Raw genomic sequence first — 14,903 nt, forward strand, 5'->3', positions numbered from 1 at the left:
AAGCAAAAAAAAGTCCAAACAGACAGAGTCTCATTATCATGGGTGCATTTTGATCAACTCACAGCCTGTCCGTAAGAACTTCCATAAAATCCATGTTCTGCTGTGTGGTTTGTTATTCAAAAAAGCATCTTGTGAGCACACTTTGAAAAGTTTGTAGGTGTCTGAAGACAGGAATAGTTCACCCAAAAATGAAAATTGCCCCATGGTTTACTCACTCTCAAGCCATCATAGATGTGTATGACTTTCAGATGAATACAACTGGAGTTATATTAAAAATGTTTGAGCTATTTCAAGCTTTATAATGGCAGTGAATGGCTGTTGAGATTTCATAGTCCAATAAAGTGCATCCATCTATCATAAAAAGTACTCCACATGGTTTCGGGGGGTTAATAAAGGCTTCTAATGCAAATCCATGCATTTGTGTAATAAAATTATCCATATTTAAAACTGTATAAACCATAATCTCTGGCTTCCGCTAACTGACGTACGCGAGCTCACGAGAGAGTGGCATTCCAGTGGATGATGTAGGATGAGGAAGAGCCAGGACATTTTTTAATAAAACTCCAAATGTATTCATCTGAAAGAAGAAAGTCATATACACTTATGATTGAAAGTGAGTAAATCATGCGGTAATTTTAATTTTTGGGTGAACTATCCCTTTAAGATAAGTGTTTGCATCAAAACTGAAATATACTTTGGGCTGTAGTGTACATTACTAGTCTGTAGTGTACATTACTAGTGTTGAACAGTTCATCCAAGTTAATTCGCAGGACAAAATATGTTTGCCATTATAAACTTTAATCAAAATCTGAAAATGTGCTTCCCCTCTGGAATGATGTTTCTTCTCTGGTGACGTCAGTTTGACTCTGTGGACAAACATCCTTGAACCACTTCCCTCAAAACGGCAGTTTGCTGTGAGAGATTTTTTCCGCTCTATTTTATCTTATTCAGTATTCTGGTTCATTTAGAAAAATGTCACAATACTTAAGTAAAGTCGGTCGAAACTTTTATTTCACGCAGACTTTTATTTTTATAATGTTAACAGTTTTACTGTAGTACCAATAAGTGTAGTAACTGGGATTTTGAATGAAACTTTGGTTAGCATATAAATTTTGTGAGAGTAAGGCTGACCACATTACAGACAGGATAAATGCTTTTCTCTGTTCAGCTCTCTTTCATCTTTTTTTTTTTTTAAGTAAATATAATTCATTTACTATTAAATTTGCCACTGTGCAGATTTCAGCCTAAGTAGACACGTTGTTGACGCCTGAATCATTCCATCCAGTTTAGTTTAATTGGTTTTTAGTGAAAAGAGTCTCATGAAGTCTCACATGTTGCTCCTTAATTGGATCTTCCTGTCAACTGCTGTTCTCTGTGGCTGCAAGCAACAGAATGAGACTGGAGCCTCTCCTTCCTGTGGGGTCTCCAGAGACGCCTCAGTGGAGGGGAAACCAGCCCTGCTCCTTCTCTCCAACTTCTCCCCCACTCCTTCCCTTTAGGAGCCAGTTGCCCCTCCCTGTGCTTCATTCTGTGCATGTGGGAATATACTTTCTGTTTTTTTAGTGGCTAAAAGATTGGTGGTTGTCTCTGGAGGAAAATGTGTATCTGTATATGTCCATGTCTAAAGAAAAAACAGCACAGAGTGCTGAGAGCAGGATGGAGAAGCGGATCAGGCCTTGGAGCAGAATAGATAAAGATGGTTAATGGAAGCCAGCTGTTGCGAGGGCAAGGTTAGATCACATCCTGAATGTATTACTGGGTATTGGGTGAAACAGCATCTAAACCATAAGTAACGCTTTAAGTGTACACTTTTGTAACAGAATAACCATTTGTGAGTGAAATGTTCTTTTGAGTTTAATGAACCAGTTGAACTAATGCACCAAATTGGTTTAAGGGAGATCTTAAAGGGATAGTTCACCCAAAAATGAAAATGACCCCATGATTTACTCACCCTCATGCCATCCTACGGGTAGGTGTATGACTTTCTTCTTTCAGACAAATGCAGTCAGTTATACTAAAAAATGTCCTTCCAAGCTTTATAATAGCAGTGAATGGCTGTTGAGATTTTCAAGTCCAATAAATTGCATCCATCCATCATAAAAAGTACTCCACACAGCTCCAGGGGGATAGTAAAAGCCTTCTGAAGTGAATTGATTTGTTTGTGTAGGAAAAATATCCTTATTTAAAACTTTATAAGCTGTAATCTCTAGCTTCTGCTAACTGTTGTACGCGTGTTCGTGAGAGAGTCACCTTTTAGCAAATGACGCAGGACATAGGTGAATGCTGTCACGAACGTGGAAGCACATGGTGGAGAGCAAAACAATACGCCAGTCATGAATTAGAAGTACAAAACTAGGATTTGTAAAGAAAAATGCATAATTTTCTTACATAAACACAAACACATAAACGCCTTTATTAACCCCCTGAGCCATGTGTAGTATTTTTTTCTTATAACTCTGATTATATTCATCTGAAAGAAGAAAATCTTATACACCTAGGATTGCTTGAGGGTGAGGTAATCATGGGGTAATTTTCATATTTGGGTGAACTATCCCTTTAATATGAACTTGCAGTTGATTGTAAGAAAGGGGTGGGGTTTATGCAGACTAAATGATTGAAAGGTCCCGCATAAAATTTTTTAAATTAATTCATCAAACACATAAAAAAATAAACGTGTATGAATAAATTGCTCACAGTCAGGGCTATTTAAATATTGGCATTCAAAATAAAAGATTTTGTTTACATAAAATATATGTGTGTGTACTGTGTATATTTATTGTGTATATATAAATATACACACATGCATGTGTATATTTAAGAAAAATATGTTGTTTATATATTTAAAAAAATTATATATAATACTAGTTATATGAATAGAAATATATACATGTAAATATTGTCAAAATATATACTGTATGTGTGTGTTTTATATATACATAATATTTATATATGCATACTAAATGTACACAGTACACACACATATTATGTAAAAAAAAAAAAAAACAACAACTTTTTTTGGATACGATTAATCACAAATCGTTTAACAGCACTACTCACAATAACATCAGTAACATGCATTTAGAAAATACTGAAATTTAGAAATTTCTGTTTCATGTTGACTTTAATCAAAATGTGTGCAGACTCTGATAGTAAAAGATATAGGTATAAGGTATAAAAAATATAGGTATATAGGTATAGGTATAAAAGATATAGATATAGGATGATTTTGAAGTTGAGGAAGAAAATACAAGTTTTTCAACATACCCTAACTCTCGGAAAAAAACAGAGTTCAGGTAGAGTAAGACAAGACGAGCGTTTGACTTTAAAAAGTATATAAATTGTATTATTTTTATGAAAATAACTGATCGTTTCACTAGATAAGACCCTTCTTCCTTGGCTGGGATCATTTACAACCACATTTGGAATCGTTTGAAGCTGCATTTTGGAAGTTCAAACTCAGGGCACCGTATCAGTCCATTATATGGATAAAAATCCTAAAATGTTTTCCTCAAAAAACATATTCTTTAAGACTGAAGAAAGAAAGACATGAACATCTTGGATGACAAGAGGGTGAGTATATTATCTGTAAATCATTGTTCTGGAAGTGGACTTCTCCTTTAAACAAAAGATGAGAGTGTAAAGTAGAGGAACGTGAAGAGTTCTTGGGTTGCTTTTAGCTGCACCCACTCTCTTGCCTGCAGCACAGCTGCTTTAGTAAATGATTTTTCACTGACAGATTGCACTGAGAGGACGTCATTGGTCCAGAGCTGGAGCACAATGCTGGTTTTCTTTTCCAAGTGAAGTCAGCTTTGTGTTTTTTTACCCTCCCTCTTTCTCTTTATCACTCTCTCTCTCCCTTCGCTCTCTTTCTTTTGGATACAGTGCATGACTTTATTATACTCTTGGTATTTCTGGGTTTCTGTGTCAGTGGCGTGAAGAAAATCTTCACAAGACATCTTTACACACAGACTGACCACATAAAATCAATTTTTTTCAATGACGCAAAAATGAACACGTCCTTTCTTAAAAAATCAGCATATTAGAATGATTTCTGAAGGATCATGTGACACTGAAGACTGGATTAATGATCTTTGATTGTTTGTCAAAGAAATGCAGTCTCTGTGAGCAAAAGAAACATTTAAAAAAATTGTACAGATCCCAAACATTTCGTGTATGTACCTCTCCGTAACTGTAGTGTGGACTTTAAATTGCACTGTAGACTGTGAAAGTCATTTATAAGTCATAAGAACAGCTGCGATAGGGGCAAGTGTTATTACACTGGGAGGAGGAGAGTGGGGAAAAACTTTTTAAATCCTGTAGTTTAGCCTCCTATTGGCTCCACTGACTAATTGCAGCAACAGTTGGTGTCTTGGAATTCCTGCTGAACTCCAGTCCAGTCTCTCTCTCTCTCTCTCTCTCTCTCTCTCGTTCTTTAGCTCTTTCTTTTTCTGTAGGCCGTTTCTGCGTAGCCCTCTGAATCCCCTGACCTCTTTCCCTCCCCTTGCAAATTTGACCCACATAATGTCTGTGAAAGTATGACAAATGAGAAGCGAATTGAACCCCTGCCAATCAGCTCTGTGTCATTCTTTTTCTCCCACAGTCCCCACCACCACCCCTTTAACCCAGCTTTCCCTACAGTCGCATGCAGTTATAAACAGGATCTCAGAATCATAACATGAAACTGTTACAAAGTCTAGATGTTTTTATTACCAGATTTGAAGTTCACATACAGTATTTGGAATTTATAGTGCGTGTTAGCAACAATAACACAGTTTCATTGAGATCATTTAGCCTTAAATGAAAATTCTGTCAAAATTTAGTCATTTATTCTTCATTAAGCCTCATTATTTTCCAAACCTGTCTCATTTGCGTGGATCACAAAAGGAGATATTTAGCACAATGTCCAATTTGCTCTTTTACCATAAAATGACAGTCGATCATTTATGGTTGTGGTCACCATCCACTTTTAGGTTTTCCGTTTTGCATTGATGATCTAAATTTTATATTTGAAATTTGTAATATTTGTAATATTTGTAAACATTTTTTATTATAGGAAAGTTCAAAAGAACAGCATTTGTTTGTAATAGAATTCTTTCGTGACATAAATCTGGCCGGACGGAATCATGTAATGGAATGGAAAAATGGAATTTACTGTGTAACGTGGAATGTCACAGAATATGCCAAATTTTGGAAAAATAAATCAAAAGTAGGTCAGTTCACATAAATCAGATTGCAATATGGGTTATTGAATATTAAGCCGCAAAAAGAATGAATCCAGCATGTTCTGTGTTTCTCTGTGTAAATAAATGGCGCAGATGCGTGATTTCGTTTATTACACACATTCTGAAGCGTACACGACACTTGAGGTGTTTTCATCCTCTGCCGTCTCACTAAATGAGGATGTAAACACATGGACATGATCTCTGGAACTGCACTAAGAGTCACTTTATGAGCATTTGACAGTTTTATTTAAAAAAAAAACAAAAAACTGTCGTTGTATCATATACACACACAAACAAAACTCTTCATGGCAACCCGTCAAAATAAAAGTCTGGCTAAACTTGAAGAAATTGTGACAGAAATAAATACTTTTGTACAGGAGAATGTACTTCTTTTTACTTTTTAAGGAATAATCAGTTTTTCTTCTGTGTTTTAACAGTACACCTGTTGTGCAGCACTTGAAAGGGAAATGTGAAGGGTTAAAATTTCATTGGTATTCAAAAAAAAAAAAAAAAAAATGTTGTATACCTTTATTTGATTACAAGAAAAAAAATAAAAAATAAAATGTATTTTATAGGGCCATAAAAATGTAATTTTTGTTTAACTTAAAAAAAATGCTGTTAAATTGTGTACTTTCATGATTTTTGATTAATAAACCAAAAAAAGAAAAAAAAAAAAATGGTGAAAAACTGAATAAAAAACAACACTAAAAAAAACAGAATTTGGAACAAATAAAACTGATTTCATAGGGCCCTGCATAAATGTCTTCACTGTCACTTTTAACCATTTTAATGCTGAATAAAAGTGTTAATTTCTTTCAAACGGTACTGTACATCTGGTACCGTCTCACAATCTAGTGCAGTGTATTTTGTATACATTGCTTTTCGAAAGTTCGGGATCAGTACGAGTTTTAATATTTTTTTAAAAGTAGTCTTAACTGCTCATTAAGGCTGTATTTATTTGATTGAAAATGCAGAAAAAACAGTAATATTGTAAAATATTGCAATTTAAAACAGTGTTTTTTTAATATTTTAATGTACTTTAAAATAGAATTTATTCCTGTGATGCAAAGCTGAATTTTCAGCATCATTATTTCAGTCTTCAGTGTCACATGATCCTTCAGAAATCATTCTGATATGCTAATTTATTATCAGTGTTGGCAACAGTTGTGCTGCTTAATATTTTATTATTATTATTTTTTTTTTTTTGAAAACTTTGATACTTTATTCAAGATTCTTTGATAAATAAAACGTTAAAACCATTTATTTAAATTAGCTCTTATGAGTAAAATAACTCTTTTAACAATATACAGTATACAATATTTTGAATAAATGTTCTTTTTAACTTTTTATTCATCAAAGAATCAAAAAGTATCACAGGTTCCAAAATAATATTAAGCAGCACAACTGTTTCCAACATTGATAAATAAATCAGCATATTAGAATGATTTCTAAAGGATTGTGTGACACTGAAGACTGGAGTAATAGCTGATGAAAATTCAGCTTTGCATCACAGAAATAAATTATTTTTTAAAGTATATAAAAATAGAAAACTGTCATTTTAAATTGTAATAATATTTTATAATTTTATGAGCCTTGATGAGCATAAGAGATTTCTTTAAAAAACATCAAAAATCTTACTGATCCCAAACTTTTGAACAGCAGTGTACATTTCTTAATGTTGACTTTTTGATTTCAATTATTTTGTCCCTGCGTTGTAAACCATGTGTTTTAGTATTTTGGTCCCTGTACTGTATATAAAAGAGGAACTGACGTATTGGCCTGTGGTCTGGGACGGCCCCTGCCTTGGATGGGCTTCAATTGGCACTCCCCAAGAGATCTCACAAGAAACAAGGAGTTTTTCAGAGGTGGCTATTAAGAAAGCCACATTAAAGAGCCTCTCCCCACTGTAGCACTCCACACACTGATTACAGGCCTTCAAATTTTAAAGTGGGTGTATTACGCACTAACAGCTTATTAATGGAGTGAATTTCCCTCTGCCTTTCTTATCCATCCCTCTCTTCTGCTTGAATAATTGCACAAGCATCCTGCTTTCAGGGTTTCTTTTACTACATCTTTGACTAGGGCATTTAACTGAGAAGCCAAGACTGAACCCACGATAGTGTTGTTTGTTATTAAAAATATGTCATCTTCCTTAATTTAGACCGCCTGACTCCTCCTTTCCACTGCCCCACTTTTGGGTTTGCCCCTCCCTGATTGAGCGTCTGCTCAAAGGGGTCTTTTGGATCACGTTGCCCGAAGCACTAACCTCCTGGACAACTTCCTGTCCAGAATCAACTCTATATTCAGCTTTCCTCTTGCATTGTGACCAAAAGTCCATTTGTTTTTGTTTGTGGTATGAAGAGGGAAAAGGAGGAAAGCAAACATCAGATGCTTTTGTCTAAGGTTTCCTATGGCTATGCACATGCACACATTCATAACTGCATGCACAAACATAAACAAAGAGGGATATTTAATTCACTGATGTCACATGGACTAATTTAACAATGTCCTTACTACCTTTCTGGGCCTTGAACGTGTCAGCTCCATTGCTGTCTATGCAAAGTCAGAAAGCTCTTATTAATTGCTGTTTAAGAAGCTTTGTCTACAGTCCAGTGGTGACAAAGAGAGCAAATTAAAAAGAAAGTGCTGTGAAAGTGAAAAGCATCTTACGTGAGCAGAGTTCAGTGGAGAGTGAGTTAAGATGGACTCCTTTAGCAAGCTCCCTCACTGATTTTTTCAAACTGAAGAAGTTCAGAGCTCAGGCTAATTAGAGTTAGTCAGACAGAAGCGGCTGCTAGATGCTGAGCCGCTCTCCCTGCAGACAGCATCCCAATTAGCCTCTATTCACACCCTACACAGAGACCGCAACGGCCCCAGGACTCTTCTCATCTCAGCCGAATACATACCTGGGTTACAATACCCTGAGAGAGTCTCTTGTTTTGCTGACTCACTGGGTTTCCAGTGGACGTGAAGGTCAAATTACTTTTTGTTTCACACACCTGTAGTACACAATAAGAAAGATTGTCTTTTATGTGTTTAGTGTTTGCACTGCTTTAGAAAGTTCATGAATATAGACAAAGGTGTGTGGAAAACAAACCTCTGGCAGTTAGGCAGTAACCTGTTTTTTTTTTTTTTTTTTTTTGTTCTGCTATTAATGGGAGGTCATTTAATAGTTGGCATGAGGGAAAAACTCTCTGAAGAACACATTACAGTGCCATTTCCAGGCCAGTCTTATAGCTTCAGATTTTGAAATAATTAAATATGTTAAATAACACAAATATGCTTTATTTATTTAAAGGGATAGTTCACCCAAAAATGAAAATTCTGTCATTAATTACTCACCCTCATGTAAGACCATTGTGACCAGTGTGCTAGCTAACCATGTGTTGATTAGCATCTTTGAGCTAGCTTCAAAAGTATCTAAAATTGTCATTACCGAAGCATTTGGTGGAATTTCAGTAGTGACGTCTTTGTTTTTAGGGGTGTTATTCCATAAAATTGTTACTACCATAACAGTTACGACTGAAACATGTCATCATTGTTTCGGTAGTGAGAAAAGGGAACACATAGTCCTCATATTTGGGGGAAGTAAACAAAATTTTAGTATGGTTATGCAATTTTTTTGTATTTTAGTATGTTTTAGTAGTGTTTTAGTACGCTACCAAAGCATTACTGTCACTTTTGGTGTGAAAGGGCTTTTACGTTTGTCAAAAATAGAATGTTTTATATTAAAAAACAAACAAGCAAGCCCTGCCCAGATTTAAAATGTAACACATTACCTTCTATAAAAAGTAACTACCTAAATACGCAATATTGTAATTAATTACTTTTATAAGTAACTTTCCCAACACTGATGAGCAGTATAATGATGCTTGCCTCTGTAAAGTAGTGATGGACCAAAATATGATACTGAAATCAAAATTTTCATTTGGCCAAAAGCAGAAACCAAAAATAAAGTTTGGGGAATCAAAATCAATGTTCAGTGTTTTGTGTTCTCAGGTAATAATTGAATCTAGTCGTAGTAGGGCCATTCTACAGAATTGGTGCGAACTACTGTCCCACAACCAAAAAACACATTTGAAAAGCATTTAAGCATTCAAATCTTACACGTTTACTAGGGATGGGACAATACATCGATTCGTAGATCAATTCTGAGATCTTCCAAATGCATCGCCATTCTCTTTGGAATCGATTCTGAGCTTAGATTTTAACAGCAGATGGCGCTCTAATCTAGTTTTTATCTGCACACTCAGTCATCTAATTTTACCCACACGCACAATCATGTAATTTCACCTCGGCTCCGAATGCTTTTATGATGCAAGATTATTGTAAACACAGCCCACTGTGAACACCCTTGTAATTCGCTTCACCATTTTCAAATTGTATAAATGATTATTTTAGGTTCAAGTGCGTGTAAGGATTTTTAACAAGCAGTGCCATCTGCTGTTCAAAACTTAGCTCAGAATCAATTTGAGAAAGAATCGCGATGTGTTCGAAAAATCTCGAATCGATGCTGAATCATTTCTCGATTTGTGTTGCAACAATTTACCGTCCCATCCCTAATGTTTACTGAAATGTTTACTGTAACTTCAAGAAATGTCACTGAACACCTGTTTTCTGCAATTAACCACACTTTTATATTAGTTATTATTATTCCATAACATTATTCCATAACATTTCATTTATATATGTGTACCACTGTTCAGAACTGTGCTAGCTAACCATGTGTTGATTAGCATCTTTGAAATAGCTTCAAAAGTATCTAAAATTGTCACTACCGAAACATTTGGTGTAGTTTCGGTGGTAACATCTTTTTTTGTTGTTGTTTTTTTTTTGTTTTTATCCCATAAAATTGTCACTACCGTAACAGTCACGACTGAAACATGTCATCATTGTTTCGGTAGTGAGTAAAGGGAACCCGTAATCATCTGGTGGAAATAAACTTTGTTTATACAGTTATGCAATTTTTTATATTTTAGTATGTTTAGTAGTGTTTTAGTATGCAAGTTAAAATTCTGTAATGTGATGTGGTCTCTACCAAAGCATTACTGTCACTATCAAAAATATGCAGTCACTACCACACCATGGGATGTTTTGTCAAAAATAAAGTATGCTGAATTGTCAACTAAGATGTTATGATAGTGTTTGGTTCAATGTATATTCAGACAAATGAATCCTTAACTTTGAAATCAATATGATCAACTTTTTTGCCAATACAACAAACCTCAAAATACATACAATCTCACAAACTTGAAATATTGCTTAAAGTGTAACTGTTATTGATTTACCTCTGATAAAAAAAAAATAGCAAAAACATAAAACAAACAAAAAAAAAAAAAAAAATATATATATATATATATATACAGTACTGTGCAAAAGTTTTAGGCCACTAGTATTTTCACCAGCTAAAAATGGTTTAAAGTAAGTTATTTCTATCTTTTGCTGTAGTGTGTCAGTAAAAAATATCAGTTTACATTTCCAAACATTCTGTTTGCCATTAATTGTAATAATCTAGTGAGATTTTTGTTTGCACAAGGAGTCTGACAACAGCCAGTGCTCCACACAGAGATCTGATCTCACCATCATCCAGGTTGTCTCTGGAATGACATGAAGAAACAGAATAACTGAGACAGACTAAATCCAGAAGAACTGTGGCAACATCTCCAAGATTATTTCAAGAAACCTACCTGCAAAGCTACCTCAAAAACTCTGCACAAGTGCACACAGGGCAAAAGCTACTTTAAACGCAAAGGATGGTCACATCAAATGCTTATTTATTTTAGTTAATAGAAGTTCTTTGATAAAGAAAATCTATTTATGACATTGTTTTTGACAGCATCCTCCCAACTTGGAGATGTTGCCACAGTTCTTCTGGATTTAGTCTGTCTCCGTTTTTTCTGTTTCTTAAGACAGACTGGATTGAATGATGGAGAGATCAGATCTCTGTTTGCACAAGGAGTCTGACAACAGCCTGTGCTCCACACAAAATCTCACTGGATTATTATAATTAATGGCAAAATGAATGTTTAGAAATGTAAACTGATATTTCCTACTGACACACTACAGCAAAAGACCATTTTTTAGCTGATGAAAATACTAGTGGCCTAAGACTTTTGCACAGTACTGTATATAATCTAGATGTAAGCAAAATCTTAAGTCAATATAACCCTTCTAATTAAATTATTATTAGTGCTTTGGTAGTGACAAATTTGAGGAGAGGACAAATATTCCAAAACTTTCTGAAAATACAATATGAGAATTAACTGCACAATTGCTAGAAATGAATACCTTGGATATTATACAATTTGCATACATACAATTTTTTTGAAAAAACAAAACAAGAAGACATTTTCAACTCTGACTTTGGATGAGTTCTGTAGAATGGCTCGGTCAGTAAAGTTCTTTGGCAATGAGACGGCGCTCAATATTTGAGGTAAAGAAATTTTTACATAGTGCTGCTTTAGCATCATTTTTGGTCACGGTGTGCATGAAATAGACACTGACACAGTCAAAATTCAACATTTGACCGTGCTAATTAAACGTTACTGTTTTGGTCAGTGGTTTCGGCCCTCCAAAACCATTTCGGCTTAAACTATTTTTTTTTGTGTTTCATCCGAATATTTTTGATTGCTGCAATTTTGGTGCATCACAACTCTTTAGAAACTTAAAAGTTGAATGAGACGTTTGCTCTCACCAGACATGTATCCTGCCAGTGTCTTAGCCAAGATGAAGTGTAATACAAACACGGGGTAAATGCCAGCGTAGTGGAACATTCTTTCAAAGCGTTTTCGCTAAGACACAGGGGTTCAATAATTCTGAAGAAAAACAGACTGAAGAAAGAGAAAGAGGAGAATAAAGCAGGCCAAGTGGGGCTGGTGAGAAAGCAGTAGGTCTCTGTGTTTTCATTTCTCCTCTCCTTACAATGAGAGCAGTAGAAGTTTGATCTCCACACACTATGAGAATCTCAGGCGACACCAGACGCAGCACATTCTCTTTGCTCTAAACCTGCACAAACATACGCAGATAAGCTTCAGAGACAGGCTTGCTCTCTTTCTCTCAAATGAACAGAGATCAACAGTCTCAACCCATTCAAAGAGCACAGAACAAGAATGTCACCTGTGTGTCAGAACATCTTGACATCATTTTCTTAACATCAAAATGTGACCTGGGACCACAAAACCAGTCATAAGGGTCAGTTTTTAAAAATTGAGATTTATACATCATCTAAAAGCTGAATAAATAAGCTTTCCACTGATGTATGGTTTGTTGTTTGTTAGGATAGGACAACATTTGATACAACTATTTAAAGAATCTAGAATCTGAGGGTGCAAAAAAAAAAAAATATCTAAATATTGAGAAAATTGCCTTTAAAGTTGTCCAAAATAAATTCTTAACAATGCATATTACTAGTCAAAAAATAAGTTTTGATATATTCATGGTAGGACATTTTTTTCCAAACAAAAAACCACATCAGTCTTAGTAACTACTGTTAATTTTGTATTTAATCATTTATATGTGATGTATAATTGTCCGTGAAGGCTGGAAGTGAAAAACTCCTTATATTCAGGTGTGCAGGATTATTAGGCATGTTTTCGTTTACAGCTAAAATAAATGCCTTCAATGAGAATGCAATACTAATGCATTACAAGAATTTGCATGATCTTTTGGACTTAAAAAAACAGGTATGCATGTTAACTAAAAGAATGATTTTTGGCATAAAAGAAAAATGTATTCTCAAGTTTGACCCAAAAAATGCCCCTTAATGTAATGTTGGCTATTGCAGTTTTTTTATATGCTTTAATATACCTCTTGTCCTATTTAAGACTGGTTTTATGGTCCATGGTAACAAATGGGAAAATTGACTTGTTAATAGAAAATGTGCTTTCTCCCCCATAGGTGTTTCAGGACCTGGGTGTGTGTGTTCTGTCTGGAGCTTCAGAGGGGTATAACGTGTGTCTGTTTGCCTATGGACAGACAGGCTCAGGGAAAACGTACACCATGATGGGTACTCCAGTGAGTAATAGTACTTTTATGAGATAAAGTCATTGGTGAAGCATTATTTCAACCTAATTTTTATGTATCCTCTTTATCTGTGCAGGACTCTATTGGACTGACACCGAGGATCTGTCAAGTAAGTCAGTGTCATTAAAGATATAGTTCACCTAAAAACTAAAATTCTGACATCAGTTACTCACCCTCATGTCGTTCCAAAGCCATAGGACTTTTAATGATTTCTGTTTGTCTACTGCAAGTCTACAGAACCATACTTTGACCCTTTAACAAGTTCATAAAGACATTGTAACCATAAACTTGAAGTTTAATTCATGTCTTCTGAAGAGAAACTATCAATTTAAAGGGGTCCTACTATGCTCTTTTACAAAGTCTTGATTTTGTTTTGGGGGTGTACTAGAACATGCTCTCATGCTTGGTGGTTCGAAAAATGCATTATTTTTAACATAATTTACATTAATACAATACATTTCTCCCAGCCTGGCACAAATAGCTTGATTAGTTCCGGGTTTAATGAAGGCCCGCCTTCGAAACGAAAATGTGTTGTGATTGGTTAGCTGTCCCACTGCATTGCGATTGGCGAACAGCCTAGACGGTGTTTCAGTACTGCCATGCCCCTCGTCAAAGAAGCAAGTTTTGTGTACAACTGTTAGTGCAAGCTAGATTAAAATGATTCTTACGTTTTAAATCTGGGTATTTTTCTTACAAAAACACATTGATTCGCTACAGTAGGCCTTTATTTCCCCCCCCGGAGCTGTGTGAGGCACTTATGGATTGATGCATATTATTGGACTTGTTTTGGACTGATGAAGAGAAACACCCGTCTATGCCGTTCTAAAGCTTGGGAGTGCCAGGATAAATTTTAATATAACTCCGCATTTGTCTGAAAGAAGGAAGTCATATACACCTAGGATGCATGGAGGGTGAGTAAATAATACGCTACGGTAGTGTTGAGTTCTGTCATCAGCCTGCGAGATCACCAATACATGATATTATCGTGCTATCGTAGCTCCAGCATAAGGCTAAAAGCAGCCTAACATTATCAAAGAGAACATAATCACTGATTAGCCTAGCCTATTCTAGTGCAAGTTTATGCATTTAAAAAAACTTTATAAGTGAAGCTATCTACACTGTATGATGAATAATTCTCTTAACACACACTGCACACATATGTGGCGCATTACAGCTCCGACTCGGCAACTGGGGTAGATCGCGGCTTCGGCATGTGTTTCGACCCCTTGTACTGCACGCGTATGTGGCGCGTTACAGCTCTGAAGTGTCCACTCTAGTCAATGGCTGTGTTTTTACCCACCGCCCTGTGGCTCGTTGAAGCGGCTCTCCATGCTGCATTGCTACAGTTGGGCTAATCCCCCACCTCGTCCCCACCCTCCCTCCAACAATTCAAATTTCTGTGGGCGGGATTTAATTTAATGATATTCTGATGGCCCCGCTGTGTCATCATTGCATGCGGAAAACAAACGTTGTAGTCCAAAGGAGCCATTCGTTGTAGTTCTTGAAAAGGGATTTTTTTAAAAAATGAAATATCTCCTTTTGGAGTGGACTTTGAGATTTGTAACTTAGTTTAGTTACAAAGTTTTATGCCCAAAGATACACACCACACACTGACTAAAGTTCAAAAAGTGAAAAAGCATAATAGCACCCCTTTAAACA

At 35.5% G+C, this 14,903-nt stretch overlaps 1 protein-coding gene across 1 annotated transcript in view; it reads left to right on the forward strand.

Moving 5' to 3' along the window:
- The window catches only part of stard9 (StAR-related lipid transfer (START) domain containing 9), a 48,472-nt gene that overhangs the window by 13,734 nt on the left and 19,835 nt on the right, over positions 1-14,903 (forward strand). The window contains exons 4-5 of the mRNA XM_051134012.1: positions 13,119-13,235; positions 13,321-13,353. Of these exons, the coding sequence (XP_050989969.1) occupies positions 13,119-13,235; positions 13,321-13,353 (150 nt within the window). The remainder of the gene's footprint in view (positions 1-13,118; positions 13,236-13,320; positions 13,354-14,903) is intronic.

Source organism: Labeo rohita, chromosome 17 (assembly GCF_022985175.1).
Source record: "Labeo rohita strain BAU-BD-2019 chromosome 17, IGBB_LRoh.1.0, whole genome shotgun sequence".
In the NCBI taxonomy this organism is placed as follows: domain Eukaryota; kingdom Metazoa; phylum Chordata; class Actinopteri; order Cypriniformes; family Cyprinidae; genus Labeo; species Labeo rohita.